At 44.4% G+C, this 18885-nt stretch overlaps 2 protein-coding genes across 2 annotated transcripts in view; both read right to left on the reverse strand.

The window, feature by feature from the left end:
- Positions 1-1609: 1609 nt before the first annotated feature.
- The window catches only part of LOC138965046 (CXXC-type zinc finger protein 1-like), a 50581-nt gene continuing 33305 nt past the window's right edge, over positions 1610-18885 (reverse strand). The window contains exons 9-15 of the mRNA XM_070337175.1: positions 9335-9430; positions 8496-8668; positions 7408-7615; positions 6906-7013; positions 4966-5109; positions 3516-3668; positions 1610-2319 (exon numbers count right to left, since the gene is read on the reverse strand). Coding sequence (XP_070193276.1) covers positions 2179-2319; positions 3516-3668; positions 4966-5109; positions 6906-7013; positions 7408-7615; positions 8496-8668; positions 9335-9430 — 1023 coding nt within the window. The 3' untranslated portion in view covers positions 1610-2178. The remainder of the gene's footprint in view (positions 2320-3515; positions 3669-4965; positions 5110-6905; positions 7014-7407; positions 7616-8495; positions 8669-9334; positions 9431-18885) is intronic.
- Positions 9793-18747, reverse strand: LOC138963685 (uncharacterized). The gene is made up of 4 exons (XM_070335532.1): positions 18450-18747; positions 17118-17540; positions 10090-15071; positions 9793-10057 (listed from the first exon to the last, which is right to left on the reverse strand). Exons 1-3 carry the CDS (start codon positions 18745-18747, stop codon positions 11785-11787), a joined length of 4008 nt encoding a protein of 1335 aa, XP_070191633.1. The 3' UTR covers positions 9793-10057; positions 10090-11784.

The following is an 18885-nucleotide window of genomic DNA, read 5'->3' on the forward strand; positions in this document are numbered from 1 at the left end:
GGTAATGCAAGAGTGAGTTCCAGAGCAAGTGCCAGAGTAAATGTCAGAGTGAGAATGATGGTACCCGAGTGAGAATTGTGGTGCCAGAGTGAGTGGGCCAGTATGGGTGATGAACCAGAATGAGTGCCAGAGTACAGTGAGTGCTAGAGTCAGAATGGTGGTGCCAGAGAGTGAGTGCCAGAGTGAGTGGGGCCAGTATGGGTGATGTACCAGAATGAGTGCCAGAGTGAGAATGGTGGTGCCAGACTTGTGAGTGTGAGTGTGTGTGTGAAAATGGTGCCAGAGTGAGTGGGTCCAGCATGGGTGATGTGCCAGAGTAGAGTGAATGTCGGAGTGAGAATGGTTGTGCCAGAGTGAGTTGGGCCAATATGGATGATGTACCAGAATGAGTGCCAAAGTACAGTGAGTGCCAGTGCCAGTGCTAGAGTGGGTGCCAGAGTAAGAATGGTGGTGCCAGACTTGTGTGTGTGTGTGTGTGTGTGTGTGTGTGTGTGTGTGTGAGAATGGTGGTGCCAGAGTGAGTGGAGAATTGCCAGACAAGAGTGAGTGTCAGAGTGAGAATGGTGGTGCCTGAGTGAGTGGAGATGTTCCAGAATCAGTGCCAGAGTGAGTGGAGATGTTCCAGAATGAGTGCCAGACTAGAGTGAGTGTCAGAGTGAGAATGGTGGTGCCTGAGTGAGCGGGTCCAGCATGGGTGATCTATGAGAGTGAGAATGGTGGTGCCTGTGTGAGAATGGTGGTGCCAGACTGAGTGGGTGATCAAACAGAGTAGAGTGCCAGAGTAAGAAAGGTTGTGCCAGCATGGGTGATTTACCAGAGCAAGTGCCACAGTGAGAATGGTGGTGCCAGAGTGAGTGGGGCCAGCATGACTGCTAGTGTGAGAACGGTGAGCGATGTAGTGCAAGAGTGTTGTGTTTGTTTGATAGTGGTGGTTTCAGACTTGTTCGTGTGTAAGATGCTTCTTTTTTCAATTACGCTGTTGGTTTTACATTGACCATTGAAGATGTGCTGAGGCACAAAACTTTCTTGAAGTTGTCAGTGAGAGTATTCATAGCAAATATTTTGAAATATGTTAACAAGCATAGATTTCAGGCACTTCACAAAGAAAAACTTTTAAAGTGATTTTCAAGATCACCATGGCTCACTATGGATAAAATTGACACATTCTCTTGTTTTGTAAGTTGAAGTTTACAAGCACACACACACACACACACTTCCTGTCTCTCCCTTAACAAAGTTTGTTCTCATCGTCTACGTGGATTCAGCGGCACAAGGATGTGTAAATGACGACATGCAGTGAGCCGTGATACGAACTCGTGAGTGTCTGTCAACCCTTTACCTTGTGCAGTAATTTATCATTGAAATAGTTTCTTTATATCATTAATCACATGTATGGAGTGATTGTAAAGAGGTTGTATGAACGGTGTGGACGAGAAGTTGATTGGTATTGATGTTTGTTTAGGTGAAGAATGGTGTTATAATTTGTGAGGAAATAATAAGTATGTATCCTCCCCCCCCCCAAAAAAAAAAAAAAAAAAAAAAAAAAAAAAAAAAATAAAAACAAAGTTTGTTCTTCACAACTTTCAGACCTGGCATTATTATTATCTGCCGCATAAATTTACAAGACAAAGAATGGATGAATTAGTTTATTTACAAAGTGCAACACAATTTACAATCTTTTTGCAGGCCATTCTGCCAACCGACATTCATTCAACAGGTCACACATTCTCAAAACAACGAACATCACACTGGCATAAATCTTCTGAATGCAGTGCATATTATTTTTCATTACTGGTTTGTTATCTTTTCAATGCTATTTTTGTTTCATTTGATCAGAAACATTTGTTTGAAAACTAAAAATCCTGCAATTCAGTGTACCCTTGTGAACCATTCAAATTATTTCCTGTATTCTCAAAATTGTTTGACCTAAAGGCTGCCGATAATGCATTGCGTTGTTTTGCACTGAATAACAAAGAACAGACTTATGCATTGATATCAAGTTTTTTGACCTGTGTGTGTGTGTGTGTGTGTTCACATATGTGTAGGGCAGGTTTTACACTTTCGCAAGTGGCTTCCTTATTTAAGTTTGTACAAGTCAGTCAGTGTAACAGCCCACACAAGCTGGACACTGAGTGAAACTGCACCTTAACCTAAATTTTCAGAAAGCTTGTCCTTGACCTAGGCCTTCATAGGGGTCATTGGGGTCATAGGGTCATGGTCGATGGTTTGGTGAAGCATAAGGCCCAGGACACCCATGCGATTGGACATGGCCATCCGAACGTTCCTTTCTTGTTCAAAAAGCTCGTCAAGTTTCATCCACTGGAGAAAGAAAGAGAAACAATTGACATCCAAAAAATATTGCAACTTCATTACAGACTAGTCTCCACAACACAAAAACAGCAAGCAATCTCAGCACAAGGGAAGATCAATTACACTCAGTATGCATTATCTTTCTATAAGTACGTGTATTGCACAAACTCCAGTATTAAAGTTAAACCAAGAAAATCGAAAAATACCTGAAAATTAAATCCAAACTTTTTTTCTAAAAAGCTATGGCCACACACAGCCTATGCAGGTGGTAAAACTTGCGTTACGCCTTATGAATCTCTTTTAGCAGCGCCTTGCGCGTGGGCTTACAATAATTACGATGATTTGACTTAATAGCGTTACAAAGTAAGTTTTTGTGGGAGCCAGGATCTGTACTTGCCAGAAAGTAGTTTTTGAAGGCAGTTCACTGATTCATGCTGATGTGTATGTGTAGCTCCTTGTGTCTTTGTACGGGGGCACTTCTGTTTACATGTATGTGCGTGTGTGCGATGTCATATTCTCCACATATGTTTGATCACATTCTATAGAAAATCCCCCGATGCAGTATTTTGCTTCTTCAAGTTCATGAGTGGTTCCTTTTAGAGTTTTATCTTTTCAACTGCAACACACCAAGACACATTGAGCGTACCTGTCTCAAATGCTCACTGTTGCATTTTCAATTGCTACACACTGTCTAAACTCATAGCAAACATACCTGTCTCATTGTTCAAGGTCGATCTCAGCTCGTCGCAGTTTCTCCCAGATTCACTAAGCTACATTGAAGGTACCTGTCTCAAATGCTCACAATTACATTTCGACTCTACACTGTCTAACTTACAACAAACATACCTGTCTCAATCGTTCAAGGTCAATCTCAGCTTGCCGCAGTTTCTCCCACATACACTAAGCTACATTGAACGTACCTGTCTCAAATACTCAGTTACCTTTCCAATTGCTATACACTGCCTAACTTACAAAAAACATACCTATCTCAATCGTTCAAAATCGATCTCAGCTCACCAGAGTTTCTCCTAGATTCACTTCCTGACTAAGCTACATGTACACTGAACTTACCTGTCTCAAATACTCAGTTACATTTCCACTCTACACTGTCTAACCAACAAACAACCATACCTGTCTCAATCGTTCAAGGTCGATCTCAGCTCGCTCCAGGTTCTCCCAGATACACTAAGCTATAACAACCATACCTGTCTCAATCGTTCCAGGTCGATCTCAGCTCGCCGCAGTTTCTCCCAGCAGAAGTGCCTGGCACACTTGCGTTTGGACATGCGGCAGAACTCCTCCTTCTCTTCAAAGACGTTGGTAATCAGGGGAGAGCCACACACCTCGTCCGGGCCAACCTGTGGCAGGAACTTGAAACTTCAAGATTAATACAGGGAGACATACATCCACGAGTAGCCTTAGCGTTCTTCAAATGAAGTTTATCGTGTTAGTTTTTCAAGCTTGGATGAAAAATCTGTGCAATAAGTGTTTTGTTCAAGCAGGATTTTATTCAATTTAAACATCATGCAGTAATTCTTTTTTTAAACAACCCATTAGGGACAAGAACTCAAGCAAACACTTATAATATATAGCATATCAATATTAATCAGTCTTTGATGTAGATGAAATTATGTTTGCTCTCAGAGTTGAAGATACAGTGGAAACACCCCCCCCCCCCCCCCCTTATAAGACCCCCCAATTTAAGACATTCCTTTTTAAGACCTTGTTTTTTCAGACTGTTTGTTTATAACCTCTGTAAATTAACCCCCATTTAAAGACTCCCTACTTTTTAAGACCTGATTTTCTAAGATTTTGGAGGTCTTAAAAGGGGGGTTCCATTGAATTCAAACAAAGTTTTCTTGTTAGTTTTTTATGCTTGGATGAAAAATCTGTGCAAATCAGTCTTTGATGTGGAGCAAATTATGCTTTGCTCTCAGAGTTGAAGTATTTAGCTGTGCTCATAGCAAAAGAAACACGATCTTGTGCTCTATTCCATGCCAAAAAAATGTATGTTTATCATTTGGAAGAACTGCAGCGAATTTTAACTACTGATTGTCTATAAATCGTATAAGTACTGCCTCAATCATCAACATTTTTTCCCCTCAAAATGTGTATTGTCATATAAGTTGTACTCACTCCCTCCTCCTCCGAGGTCCCTTCGTGTACACTACATTGGGGTGTGCACGTTAAAGATCCCACGATTGACAAAAGGGTCTTTCCTGGCAAAATTGTATAGGCATAGATAAAAATGTCCACCAAAATACCCGTGTGACTTGGAATAATAAGCCGTGAAAAGTAGGATATGCGCCGAAATGGCTGCGATCTGCTGGCCGATGTGAATGCGTGATGTATTGTGTAAAAAAATTCCATCTCACATGGCATAAATAAATCCCTGCGCCTTGAATATGTGCGCGATATAAATTGCATACAATTTTTTTTTTTAAGTAAAAAATCCCTGCGCTTAGAACTGTACCCACGGAATACGCGCGATATAAGCCTCATATAAGCCTCATATTGATTGATGTTAGAGATCCTAACTACTCTCGGGCCGGCTTTAGGAAGGCGGTGCCCACTCCTCCTCCTCGCTGCCTCCCTCTTTGTGTGCGAAACTAAACCAGTTTCAAGTGCATGCGAGTGCAGCTTTTCTCTGCCTACCTTTCTCTCCTTGGTGTGCTCTGGACACAGGACTTTGAGCCTCTTGCAGTAGGTCTTCTGTTGAGGGTTGAAGTAGTCGCAAAACATGGAGTTGCCTTCGATGCGAGTTTTGTAAATGGAACCAAATGAGGTCTGAGCTTCAAACTGCAACAAAGAAACAGAGTGAAGTGTGCACTCCAGACAGGTCAAAACACAGGTCAAAACACAGGTCAAAAGTCTCCAGTCTCTATGAAAACTCTGGTATGATTATGATCCAGGAGTTCTTAACTCAATGACTTTCGAACAATTATATGAAGGTCGTGAGTTCAAATCCCGGCTGCTATCGCCTGGTGGGTTAAGGATGGAGATTTTTTCCATCTCCCAGGTCAAAACATGTGCAGACCTGCTAGTGCCTTATCCCCCTTCGTGTGTACACGCAAGCACAAGACCAAGTGCGCACGGAAAAGATCCTGTAATCCATGTAAGAGTTCGGTGGGTTATAGAAACACGAAAATACCTAGTATGCATCCTCCGAAAGCGGCGTATGGCTGCCTGAATGGCGGGGTAAAAACGGTCATACACGTAAATCCCCACTCGTGCAAAAACACAGGCGTACGTGGGAGTTTCAGCCCATGAACGCAGAAGAAGAACAACAACAACAATTATATTAATTGTCTTAACCTATTGCCTCCCACAGCGTCCAAAATTCGCCCGCTGGATAACCCATTTGCAAATCCCTGAACGCCAAGAATTAAATGTCCGATATACACCATACTACATGCATACTTTCCCTTTTGCTTTCATACAACCTACAATGCAATATGACACATATTTGTATCCTTTCTACCTGCTTCCTGAAAAGTTTTAGTGTTTAGTTTAAAAAAAAAACTTGATGTGGTTAGATTGCTACGATGTTTTGTAAAACTTTGAAATTGATCGAGTTACTTCCCATGTCATGGGAATTGCATTGGAGACGGCGTCACTCTGTGTGGAAGACAGAGCTCAGTATTAGTACTATTACTAAACAATTGTGGCTTCTTCCCAGACTCAGTCACCTGCCAACACTCTGATACACCATTGGTCAATCTAAAGAGTTGTGTGTCAAATTCTGATTGAAACCATGCAAAATTAAAAAATTTACAGGACCTGCAAAACAATCTTCCCTTACTGATTAGCAATAACACAAATGTTAAACATTGCTTAAGTTTCAATCAAGCCAAATCAACTCTTTCCCGTACTGGTTAGCAATAGCGCACATGTTTAACAGAACTTAAGTTTCAATCAGCCCAAATCAACTCAACTGGAAGAATACTGGGTATCAGTGAAAACATGGCACAACCTAAAGCAGTGTTCATCTTTTGCTTCAAAACAAAAGATTTTTGAAAAATGGGTAATTTATGGAATGTTTAATCACTGACAAAACAAAATTCACAGGAGCTTCATTAACTTCAAAGTTCAATAAATGAACAGATCTTGTTTTTTTCTATTCTTGGACTGTCAGCAGTCTACCTGTTTTGGATGTCACACTTCAACCGACCACGGCTACTTCAAAAGCATAGCTAACAAGAAGTGTTCATATTTCAGAGCATTTCTCCATGTGCTTGGTGTGTTCATCCTCACCCCCATCAGGGCTGATTTAAAAGCATAGCTAACAAGAAGTGTTCATATTTCAGAGCACTTCTCCATGTGCTTATTTCAGAGCATTTCTCCATGTGCTTGGTGTGTTCATCCTCACCCCCATCAGGGCTGATTTAAAAGCATAGCTAACAAGAAGTGTTCATATTTCAGAGCATTTCTCCATGTGCTTGGTGTGTTCATCCTCACCCCCATCAGGGCTACTTCAAAAGCATAGCTAACAAGAAGTGTTCATATTTCAGAGCGTTTCTCCATGTGCTTGGTGTGTTCATCCTCACCCCCATCAGGGCTGATTTAAAAGCAATGTTAACAAGAAGTGTTCCTACCTTGGTGAAGCATTTCTCCATGTGTTTGATGGCCCCACGCTGGTTGATCTCCTGACCACAGGTGACGCAGTACATGCTCAACTCTGTCTCGTCATCCCCTTCAGCACCCTGTGTGTCAACATTATCACATTTCACACCAAGAAACTGCACGAGCAATACAAATCAAGTGCTGACTTCCATCAGTGATATCACAGGCAACTGTAAAAAGCCTGAACTCTATAATGTGCAGGAATTTTGCAAATTTGCGAATGGCCGGCATTGGAACAGGCAAAAAGGACCGTAATCTGATAAACGCATAAAAGCCATTCTGGTGTTAACAAACCTATGTGGGTTTTTTTTCTCTTTTTATTTCTTGCATGTGAATATTTAGGTATCTACATGAATTAGAGTATATGTATCTACGCAGGAGAACTCGCCTGAAAAAATGAGCAAAAGTGACTTGCTTGCTTATGCAACAACCCTCGTGATTTATCTTATCTCATTTTGTACGACTACGACTCACGTCAAGATCATCGTCGATGGTGATTTTCTTGCACCGTTCCAGCAGAGCATCAAGCTCTTGGTGCTTCTTGTCGAGTGCTCCGATGGTGTCGCGAACCTCCATCTGCTCTCTCCGCAGTTTCTCTAGCGTCTTCTTGTTGTTCTCCTCCCCCATGCACGGGCTGCTCTGCCACCGCTGAATCTGGCTTGGTAGGATCTCGTAGATGCGTCTATGGGAGAAAGATTTTGATGTGGATACAGACAAAATGAACAAGTTGCTGGAAAAGTACAGTGGAACCTATATTTTGAGGTGGATACAGACAAAATGAACAAGTTGCTGGAAAAGTACAGTGGAACCTATATTTTGATGTGGATACAGACAAAATGAACAAGTTGCTGGAAAAGTACAGTGGAACCTATATTTTGAGGTGGATACAGACAAAATGAACAAGTTGCTGGAAAAGTACAGTGGAACCTATATTTTAAGACCCTCCATTAGAAGACTCCCTCTACTTTACGTCCCCGTTTTCTCAGACGATTTCTTCAAATTGTCACTAAATTTAACTCTCCCTATCTGTTAAGACCCACATTTCTCAGATTTTGTGAGGTCTTGAGCTACTTCTTCATTCATGGGCTGAAACTCCCACATGCACTTGTGTTTTGCACGAGCGTGTTTTGACAGGTTCAGTACCCACAGGGCACTTACTACTCCCCTCGCATCTTTATTGACCTTTCTCACTGCTCTGTCATGACTTGCAACTTGTGTCAATGCATCTAACAATCCAGGTACAGCTCATGTAATATATTTTCTGAACTTTTTCATGAACATGGATTTGCATTGAACAGCAGTATACTTTCTAGCTCCTAACATATAATAATAATAATACATAACTTTTCTATAGCGTGAGTCCCATCAAACTGGCTCCAGGCCCTTCAAAATTTAATTCTAAAACAAACAAGCACAAATTTAACGAACATACAGTTAACTAGATAAAATAACAACAACAAAACCACCGCGCAAACTTGGATTACATGACAAAAGATAGTTACACACACACACATATATGGTTCATGCCCTGTTCAACAAAAATCGCTCGCAGTATGACTCACCTCTTGGCTAGCTTCATGCCACACTCATCACAGCAGTACTTGGATCCCGGTCGTGCCTGCTGCACACAGCCGGGACCGTAACAATGCCGTGGACCGTCATCCTCCACCTCCCCCACCTCTTCGTTCTCCTGCTGCTGGCGCCACCTGGCTGCTGCCAACTTCTGCTGCGATTTCTGTGTTGGGACAGTTTTTGAAAAACAGGTAAGTATTATGTATCCTGAAAGTATGCTAGTGACTGGTATGAGTGAGAAATGACATTAGAACATTGTAAAAAAATGGAACTGTAGAATAACACTATAAACATTTTTCAAGCCAAAGTTCTTTGCTGACGATAAGAACAGCACTATGAATGGATCATTACTTGCCAGAAAGAAAAGGGTGTGAATTTTACATTAACACCTGGATTTCATACAAACTTTTTCTGACTTTAGTGCTTATTTTTCACTTTTTGTTTGTTTGTTTGTTTGTTTGCTTAACGCCCAGCCGACCACGAAGGGCCATATCAGGGCGATGCTGCTTTGACATATAACGTGCGCCACACACAAGACAGCAGTCGCAGCACAGGCTTCATGTCTCACCCAGTCACATTATTCTGACACCGGACCAACCAGTCCTAGCACTAACCCCATAATGCCAGACGCCAGGCGGAGCAGCCACTAGATTGCCAATTTTAAAGTCTTAGGTATGACCCGGCCTGGGTTCGAACCCACGACCTCCCGATCACGGGGCGGACGCCTTACCACTAGGCGAACCGTGCCGGTATTTTTTCACTTTTGAGCACACCCTTAATAGAAATAAATGAATGTGATGGTATACACATTTGACATTGTTTTTCTTACCTTCGCTTTGTTTGTTTGTTTTTTCTTCTCTTTACTCTTCAGTTTCTTCTTGTCCTTCTTCTTCTGGGGTGAGCGTTCTGATGATGATTTCCGCTTCTGGAACAGTCATTCAATATAGATGAAAAATTTTCATCTAAAAACAAATGAATTAGTTGAAATTGCCAAAAAAAAAGACCCAGATAGACAATCGAGTCCTTTGACGGAAACTAAAACTCAACTATGTTTATAAATTTTCATTTTAAAATAAATGGTATGTTTCCAAAGCAACAGTGCATCATGAATGTTATAACCAAACTCCAAATTCCATCCTTTCTTACTAACAAAAAGATTGCAATATTACAAACATCACTTGATGCTGAACACATCGAATGTATCTGACAAACAGTGTGCGCGCCTTCGTGAGCGAGGCTGGTACTACATATTGTTCATACGAAATGACAAACACAGGTTACAAGCGATAACGCGCAAAAGTACTGGTTTATTATTTTACATCTGACACTAGGGATCAGTAATGTATATATATCGTTACAGTACCACGTATTGCGGTAAAAAACTTATGAACAGAAAGAAAAAGAGAAAAGAAAACAAATTATTAGACATGGCAAAAGTATCAAATGCATTAACAAGACACGAGAAGTAAATACAAGAAAAATAAACAATCACAAGACAGGCGAAGACAAACAGACAAGAAAGTTACAAATACCAAACACTCGTTGGTTAGTCCTTCAACAACAATAAAAAGTTACGTTCTGTACGTTCAACAACAATAAAGAATTACGTTCCGTACGTTCAACAATACCATAAGCACTAAGAATACTCAAGAAACTTAGCATACATACGTTTAAAACCAAAATGGCTAGTTTCAGAAAAATACAAAACGTTGACTCATCAGGCCAGGAATACAAAGCAAACTGTCATACCAAAAAAGTCTAACGACAACGTTCCTGCGTTAATCAAAGTCACAAACAAGATATTTACTCATCCACTTTCCCTCAATAACGTTACAAGAAATAAGCCCGTTTACAAACGATCACCACAGACCGCAAGCTTCTTTTACCTAAATTCTTTTAACGTAAGGCTGAAAAAGTCAGAGAAAACGTTTCACTTCGAACTTCGTTAACCACAGAAAACACAAGTTATCATTATAAACATTAGCGACTTTCTAGCGTCTACAAATCATTGCTGTACGTTCACAACACTAGAACAGTTGAACACACAATAAAGAAACACTACAACAAGTCAGACTTTCAACTCACGTTATACATAAACAACTCACAAAGTCATTACAAAAAGGCGACCAAAACACAACACAAACAAGTAACAACAAAATTACCTTATGCGCTGTGTGGGTTGACCAGCAGTACCAAAACGTGTTGCCTCACAAACGAAGGGCACAAAACGATTCACACTTGAGAAACAACTGTCTCCAAGAACATTACGTTGACGTTAAAACATAAGAAACACTCCGTTGGTTCACTTAATAACCTTCATACGTTTACATCAAAACCAAACGCTTCCTAAAACCCTCAGATCGACTGACGAGACAGGAGTCAAGCAGCGGTATTTATGGAAACAAAAACCTAACATGGAATAGTTATTCAAAAGTCAAAGGTCACCGGATTGACCAACCAACAACATTCCTAAGACAGAATCGGGTGAAACTACTATTTTACAACCAATCAGTAACCGATCACGCACTCCGTGCATGCTCAAAACTTAAAACGGTATATTTAACAGAAAGAAGACCAAGGAACTAGCTGACATCACAAAGCTAAAAACACGTGAGTCACACGTATTCTAAAACTTGCAACGCAGATTCGCAGGGCTCACCTCAAAATCAAGACACGAAAAAAAGCACGTGAATCTCACGGTGTTCTAGAACTAAACGACGCAGTTTGTGACGCTCCGACCAAAACCAGGTCACAACAACTGAACAAGGAGCACGTGAATTTCACGTAAAAATATTAACGCTCCACAAAACGGGTCACAACAAGGTGCCACAATAAAAACACGGTTTACTTCTTTTTACATCGTGCAATGACTTTCGAGAGCAAACGTAATTACAACAAAAAGTAGGTGAATGCATGCCACATCGGCATGCACACTCCCACCGGAAATTATATTAATATAATTTACTTCAAAAACCTTTGTACAAACATATTCCTTATATCAAAAGAAGAATAACGCAGATTTAGACATTTCCAATTTACAACTCAAAATCATTGTGTTGCAAAACATTTACACAGCACTATTACGGTTCAATCATTTTCAATGTTTCAACACATCTCGTTTCAACTAAATGCCGTTAGTCATTACTCGACGGCATAAAAAAAACCGCACCACTTAAACCATAAATGTCCGTTACATCATCTGATATAAAAACAAACCGCAACAATCTACAACTGTCAAATTGGAAAAACACTCCAAAGTTCAATGTTCTTTCAGTTCACTTACACAGCTTTGTCTTTGTGATTTTCACGATCTACTAACACAGTCATTTTGTGAATAGGTCGCTCTAATATGCGACTATCACCAGTGGGACGGCCGTGATTGTCTAGATCCTTTGTTCCAACATGCACTTTCACTCGTCTGACCAGTCCATCAGATCCAGGCATCACTTCGACTACACGAGCCATGCACCACTCTGATCTGCACAAGTTCTGGTCATGCAAGACAACAACATCTCCCACCTGTACGTTTGCCTGGGGACGTTGCCAGACACGACGTTTCTGCAAAAGTGAAAGGTACTGGCTCTTCCATAGCAGCCAGAATTCGTCTGCCATCCGCTGGACACAGCGCCAACGTTTCCTGGCGTACAGGTCTGGATCTTCAAACACACCAGGGGGCGGAAGGATGGCACCTGACTTCATGGTGAGGACGTGGTTGGGGGTCAAAGGGCGTGGTCCATCTGCCGATTCCAGTGACTCGACAGACAGTGGTCGACTGTTCACGATGGCCATCACCTCGTATAGGAACGTACGAAGTGATGAAGTAGTGAGACGCTGGCCTGATCTTCTGAGAAGACCATTCAGGATGCTGCGTATCGTTCGGATCTGACGCTCCCAAACGCCACCCATGTGACTAGCTGCAGGGGGGTTGAACTTGAACTCACATTTGCTTTCCAGCATCTTTGATGTCAGTCGTTCAGAGTCCATCTCCTTCCATGCCAGTTTGAACTCATTGCATGCTCCTACAAAGTTCGTTCCTTTGTCACACCAAATGCGTGATATGTTTCCTCGCATGGAGACAACAATGCGTAGGGCGTTGATGAAGGAATCACTTGACATGTCATCCAGGGTTTCAATGTGGATTGCCCTAGAGGCAAAACACGTCACGATCAGTCCGTACCTTTTCACCTCCCTACGTCCATCTTTGACGTGAAATGGGCCGAAACAGTCAATGCCACAGTACGTGAACGGTGGGGATGGGTCAAGGCGCTCTAGAGGGAGGTCGGCCATCTTCTGTCCAGCTGGCCCTGAGCGATGCCATCGGCAGTGAACACAGCGGCGCACCAACGAGGAGACGACGTGACGAATGCCAATGATCCAGAAACCGCTGGCTCGTACTTGGTTGATCGTGAACATTCTCCCTTGGTGGGCTATCGCAGCATGACAGTCCTGAGCCACCAGGAAAGAGAAGTGACTGTCTCGAGGTAGTAGTATGGGAAACTTGTCAACTGAAGAGGATGATGAATTTTGAGAGCGACCGTATACTCTCAGTATTCCATCAACGTCCTTGTGAGCGTTGAGTGCCTGAAGCTGGTTACGTAAAGAAGGCGTTGGGCGTTCAAAATGTTCTTTCTGAAGACATACGATGAACTTTTTCTCAGTGACTTCAAGCACTTCAAGGGGAGATGACTGGTGCCCCTTAATGGCATTGCATTTGCGTACCAAAACAGCCATGGCTCTTATCAGAGATGTCTTGGAGGAGAATCGTTGGGCGATCTGCTCAAACGACTGGACAGACACTTCTTTAGAGGTAGTAGCCTTGCACACTTTCACCTCAACATCGTCATCTGGGATCTCGAAAAAGTCATCTGATTCCGGAAGGGACTGGCTCAAGAACGCGGGACCATGGAACCACTCTGATGTCATGAGGTCACTCACAGACAATCCCCGTGATGCATAATCAGCTGGGTTTTCCTTTGTAGAAACATGATTCCACTGACTGGCCTGTGAGAACTGACGTATTTGTTGGACTCTATTTGCGACAAAGACGTGAAAACGCTTGGACTCGTTCTTCAAATAAGCGAGTACAATCATAGAGTTAGTCCAAAAGAAATGTTCAATACTCTCAAAGTCCAGTTCTTCTTGAAGAAATCTTGCCATCTTGACGGAAAGTACCGCTGCCGTTAGTTCCAGACGAGGGACAGTGACGTGTCGAAGCGGAGCCACTCGTGCTTTGGCGACTACAAGCATACTGTGAATGTTGCCTAGATGATTCTCAAAGCGCAGGTACGAACACTGGCCGTATCCTGCTGTAGACGCGTCTGAGAAGTGATGTAGCTCTACATTCTTCACGGTGCCAAAGTCTGTGGGCAAGTAGTTCCTGGGTACCTTGACGCAACCCAGTCGGGATAGATCCTTCAGCCACTCTTCCCAACGTTCTTGAAGCGATGGTGGCAGCGGATCGTCCCAGCCGAGCTCCTGGCGACATAGTTCCTGGAGGATCAATTTTCCAGTCAGCAAAAAGGGGGCCAGAAAACCAAGGGGGTCGTAGACTGATGCAATTGTAGAGAGAACTCCTCTTCTGTTCGAGGGACCCAGTCTGGGGTTGTCAGTGAAACCCAGCGTGTCATCATCAGTGCACCAGTGAAGGCCAAGAGTCCGCTCAATTTCTGGTGTGCTACAAGGGACTGCGAGTTCTGTGGCCTTGGTTGACGTAACTTCAGAGTCGGGGAAGTACTCTAAAAGTTCCTTTGAGTTGGAGACTATCTTGTGCAGCCTCAATTGTCCGTGTTCACAAATTTCTCTGGCCTTCATGAGCACATCTGCTGCTTCTTCAACAGAGTCTTTGGCTTGAAGTCCATCATCGACATAAAAGTCACGCTGCAGAAAGGCTGATGCCTTGGCGCTGATTGTGGCGTTGTCCTTTGCCACCTGCTTGAGGCCGAAGTTTGCACAGCCTGGTGACGATGTAGCCCCGAAGATGTGCACCTTCATGCGGTAGTCAAGCGGCTGGCCACTCGTATCACCGTCCTTCCACCAAAGGAAGCGCAGAAAGTCTCGATGGGGCTCGGAGACGTGAAACTGGTGGTACATTTTTTCCACGTCACAGGAAAATGCTATGGGACCCTTGCGGAAACGACAGAGAACGCCGGAAAGGGAGCTGATTAGGTCTGGGCCTTGTAGGAGAAGATCGTTCAAGGACGTGCCTAGGTGACGTGCACTACAGTCAAAAACCACACGAATCTTTCCTGGCTTCTTGTCGTTGTACACGCCGTGATGTGGGATGTACCAGCGATTAGGGACCTCGACTTCGTTCTTGGGAATCAGTTCAGCGTCACCTCGCTCCAAAATCACGTTCATGAACTTGATATAGTCTTCACGGTACCCAGGCTTCTTCTCAAACTGGCGTTTCAGTCCCACGAGACGCTTGACTGCGGCACCTCTATTGTCAGGAAGAGACGGTTGTTCTGGACGAAAAGGCAAAGGCATCTCATAGTGACCAGCTTCGTTGACCTTCACGTTCTCCTTCACGATCTTCATGAACTTCACATCATCTTGAGACATGGATCCTGTGTCACTTGCAAAGTCTCTTTCCATAACATGTAATGGGTCAGTACACGAGACTTCGTCCACCTGTACCTTGTAGACGTGAGCTACACGTTCTTCTTCCCTCGATCCTGGCTTGACGATGACGCGCATGGACGAGGCTATGCCATCAAAGGCGACGGAATGCGGTGCCTTGCCGACGATGCTCCAACCTAACTTAGTCTCTACTGCGAATGGCAGTCCTTGGACAACGTTTAGGGGCATGAGGGCTTCAGCGCAGTCGTAGCCAATGAGGAGGCCTGCTTCGCAGTCAGGGTACAAGGGGGGCAGTTTAGGAGACAGGTGTTGGAGATGTGGGTAAGCTTTGACAGTCTCTGAGGTGGGGATATGAGTGGGGTCAACGGTCAGATAAGGTCGTGAGATGGCAGAAGGGAGCCTGACAAACTCACTGGAGGTAGGAGAGCGGACACGCAATCCAGAGTACTTCCTGCCGGAGACCACAGCATTGTCCTCAGTCAGTGTGGAGACCCTGAGTGTAGTCGGCTGCGATTTGGCTTTAACTTCTTCAGCCACTGACTGCACTACAAAAGTGGCGTTGGACATAGTGTCCAGTAGTGCGTACGTCAGCACTTCTACGTTGGGGTTAGAGTCACTGGAAACGAGAACGGGAACGATCATAGACGTGAAACCGATGCTGTTTTCCTCGCTGGCCTTAAGAGCAGACACCGTAGGGGTCGACGATGACAGTGGCTCTTGAACGTCAGCAGCAGAGGTACGGTAATTGTTCTTGTGTTCACTCGCCCCTTTGTTTTCACTCATACTGTTCTGATATTTGAAATTGTCATCGTGAAGACAAGTGGGATGAGCCTTCTTGCACTTCTTGCACGTCTGTTTCTGCTTACATTGACGGCTCTGGTGATCCTTGCTTCTCAGACATCCGTAGCAGATACGGTTCTTGAACAGAAAATCTCGTATCTCAACCAGAGGCTTCACTATGAGTTCCTTACATGTCCCAGCGTCATGGTCCGGAAGTTGACAGTGCAGACATGCGGTGACATCCTCTGTCAGGGTTGACAGGTTCGTTGTGAACTTTCTTGGTGTCCCCGATGCACTTGTCAAGCCGAAAACAGGGTCGTTAGAAATGTCTGCTTCGAGGGTAATGAACGACACGAGTTCATTGAACAGAGGATACCTCTTCTTTTCAACCTTAGTTCGAGCAACTGTTCTAGACCATCTGTGACTCATCCAGTCTGGGAGCTTTCCGACGATCTTCCGTAAGTACTGGGCATCATCCAAGATGCTCAGTCCACCAACTTCCTGGGCAGCAACGGAACATTGCTGCAAGAAATCGGCCAGACTTCTGAGTCCCTTGGGATCTTTGCTTTTGATTGGGGTCCATTCGTCCAGCTTGGTCCGGAAAGCTTGCGAAACGACGTATGAGTTGCCGAACCGATTTTCCAGCACTTCCATGGCTCTCTCGTAGGCATCACCTTCTCTTAGCAGAAAGAAGCCGGTCACGGCCTCCTTTGCTTGACCTCCGATGTACCGTTGCAGATACAATAACTTCTCACTGCTGGTTATGTTTTGTCTCTCGATGAGGAACGAAAACGACGACCTCCAAATTGGATATTGGAGAGGGTCACCAACAAAAATGCACGGCTCCTGCATCGGCAAACGGTTGATCATCAGAGCGTCTGATAGGGTTTTGGCGAGAGAGTCCATAGGAGTGTCCTGCTTGGCAGGAGTAGCAAGTGGACGTTGGTAGTACGCAGACGGGGGGTAGGAGGCAAATGGACGATCTGCATGACATTCCTTGTCAAAGTTCATGTACGCAGGGGGCCTTGCGTTTTCGTTTCCCCAAATAACTTTGGGGGTGGTCTGATGTGGGTCCAGGAATGTGGGCACGAAAGGCTCTGGTTTGGGATGCAGGTGGGTATCATAGGGGAAACAGGGTGGGGTAACTTGGAAACGTCTGTGGTCCATGCGTTGGTGACGTTCTTCTGGGAAGTAGGTGTGTTGTTCTTGCGTCTCATCACCTTCCCTTGTCTCTGGTAGGTGATAGGACCAACCTGTGTGGTCGAGATCAGGCGGGCGAGAGCCTGTGACGCTTGTCGTTGAGTGTCCAACGTTGTGCAGAGGCGGCTGACCAGTGTATGCACCGAGAGGGTGCTGCAGTGTGGTCAGCAGCGCTGTAGGCCGCATGGAGGATGTAGTTGCAGCCGTCGTGTAGTTGGGTGTGAAGGGCTCCTGACGGACGAAAGGAGCGCTCATTCCGACGTGATGGGGGGCGTTGACATCCTCTCTACGTTGAGGTCCGTACGCCTCATAGGTGACGTTGTTGGTAGTAGCGGCGCTTGTAGAGGCGCTGACTCCAACGACGAGGTCCACGACAGGTAACGCGTGCTGTCGTGGCTCAGTCGTTGTGGTTCCTGCGACGAAGTTGGTGACAGCAGCGTTGACGTTGACAGTCGAGATGTCATGGGTGCTGGCGGCTTGGCAGACAGGAACAGACGTGAAGTCCAAGGCTGGCTGGTGTGTCCCTTGGTCAGCAATGACGGCAGCACCTGTCCCTATTCCTATCGCTGTTTGCTCATTGTTTAGAGGAGGGGCTACAAGACTGTACAAGGGAACGAAAGGACGAGGGTGGAACCTAGTGTTCAACAAATCAACTGACGGTAGATCAGGGAGATCCTGCTGAACGGATTCACCTTGTTCCAATACTTGTAACATAGCTTGTTGTTCTCTTAAGCTAATTTTCAATTCGGTGGACTGAATTTGTCTCAAAGCCTTTTTCTGTTTAATATCTTCAAGAGCTGCTTCAGCTGCGTCTTCGGCCTGTCTAGCTGCTATTCTCTCAGCTTCCTTAGCCTGCCTAGCTGCTGTTCTCTCAGCTTCCTTAGCCTGCCTAGCTGTGTCTTCGGCCTGCCTAGCTGCTGTTCTTTCAGCTTCCTTAGCCTGCCTAGCTGCTTCTTCGGCCTGCCTAGCTGCTGTTCTCTTAGCTTCCTTAGCCTGCCTAGCTGCTTCTTTTTCAGCTTCCTTAGCCTGCCTAGCAGTTTCTTCGATCAGCCTAGCTGCATTTCTCTCAGCTTCCTCAGTCTGCCTAGCTGCAGTTCTCTCAGCTTCCTCAGTCTGCCTAGCTGCAGTTCTCTCAGCTTCCTCAGTCTGCCTAGCTGCAGTTCTCTCAGCTTCCTCAGTCTGCCTAGCTGCTGTTCTCTCAGCATATTGTTGTTGTAAGAGATCCAGTTCACTAAACTGAGCTTCCTTTATTGCGTCACCTTCCACTTTTATGGCCAGGGATGCAGCCTCTAGTTTAAGAGCCAATTTAGTGTCTTCAGAGCTAACACTTTTAGAGCGGAGAGACTCGGCGCGAGAAGCTACTTGGCTACCTGATCTCCTGATACCTGACTTGTGGCTAGCTGACTTGTGGATGGCTGACGTAATGCTAGCTACTTTCTGGCTGGCAGTCCTACCACTGGCTGACTTGTGGGTGGATGACCCAACGCTAGGTGTAACACTGCTATGCCTGGAAGTAGGCTCCTTAGCCACCTGCACGCTAGTCGTTTGTCTGTCAAGAGCTCGATCAATGTCAAACATAATGTTCTGAACTGTTCTCTGAACATCATCCCAACTTTCCTGAATGGTTTCACCGCTACCAATACTACGAAGACCTTTCTCTATGTCACCAAGATCCTTGTACATGCTCAAAACAATTTGTTTTTGACTGGTTAACGACTCTTGATTAGGAGTTTCTTGGTTAAGCTCTGTGACTACCTCACCGATTGCTCGTTCCAAGAATGTTCGTTGTCTTGCAAAGTTTCTAGTTTTGATCTCAATCTG

Source organism: Littorina saxatilis, linkage group LG4 (assembly GCF_037325665.1).
Source record: "Littorina saxatilis isolate snail1 linkage group LG4, US_GU_Lsax_2.0, whole genome shotgun sequence".
In the NCBI taxonomy this organism is placed as follows: domain Eukaryota; kingdom Metazoa; phylum Mollusca; class Gastropoda; order Littorinimorpha; family Littorinidae; genus Littorina; species Littorina saxatilis.

Bases quoted from the DNA above. Each gene is read 5' to 3' on its own strand.
- LOC138963685 (XM_070335532.1), bottom strand. From the start codon at position 18,747: ATGTACAAGGATCTTGGTGACATAGAGAAAGGTCTTCGTAGTATTGGT. The intron at 17,541-18,449 runs GTATCAGGAGAT...CTGTCTGCCAAG, and splicing joins GTCAGCTAGCCACAAGTCAG to CCGCCAGCACCCATGACATC. The intron at 15,072-17,117 runs GTTGGTCCTATC...CAAGTGACACAG, and splicing joins GCCTGATCTCGACCACACAG to GATCCATGTCTCAAGATGAT.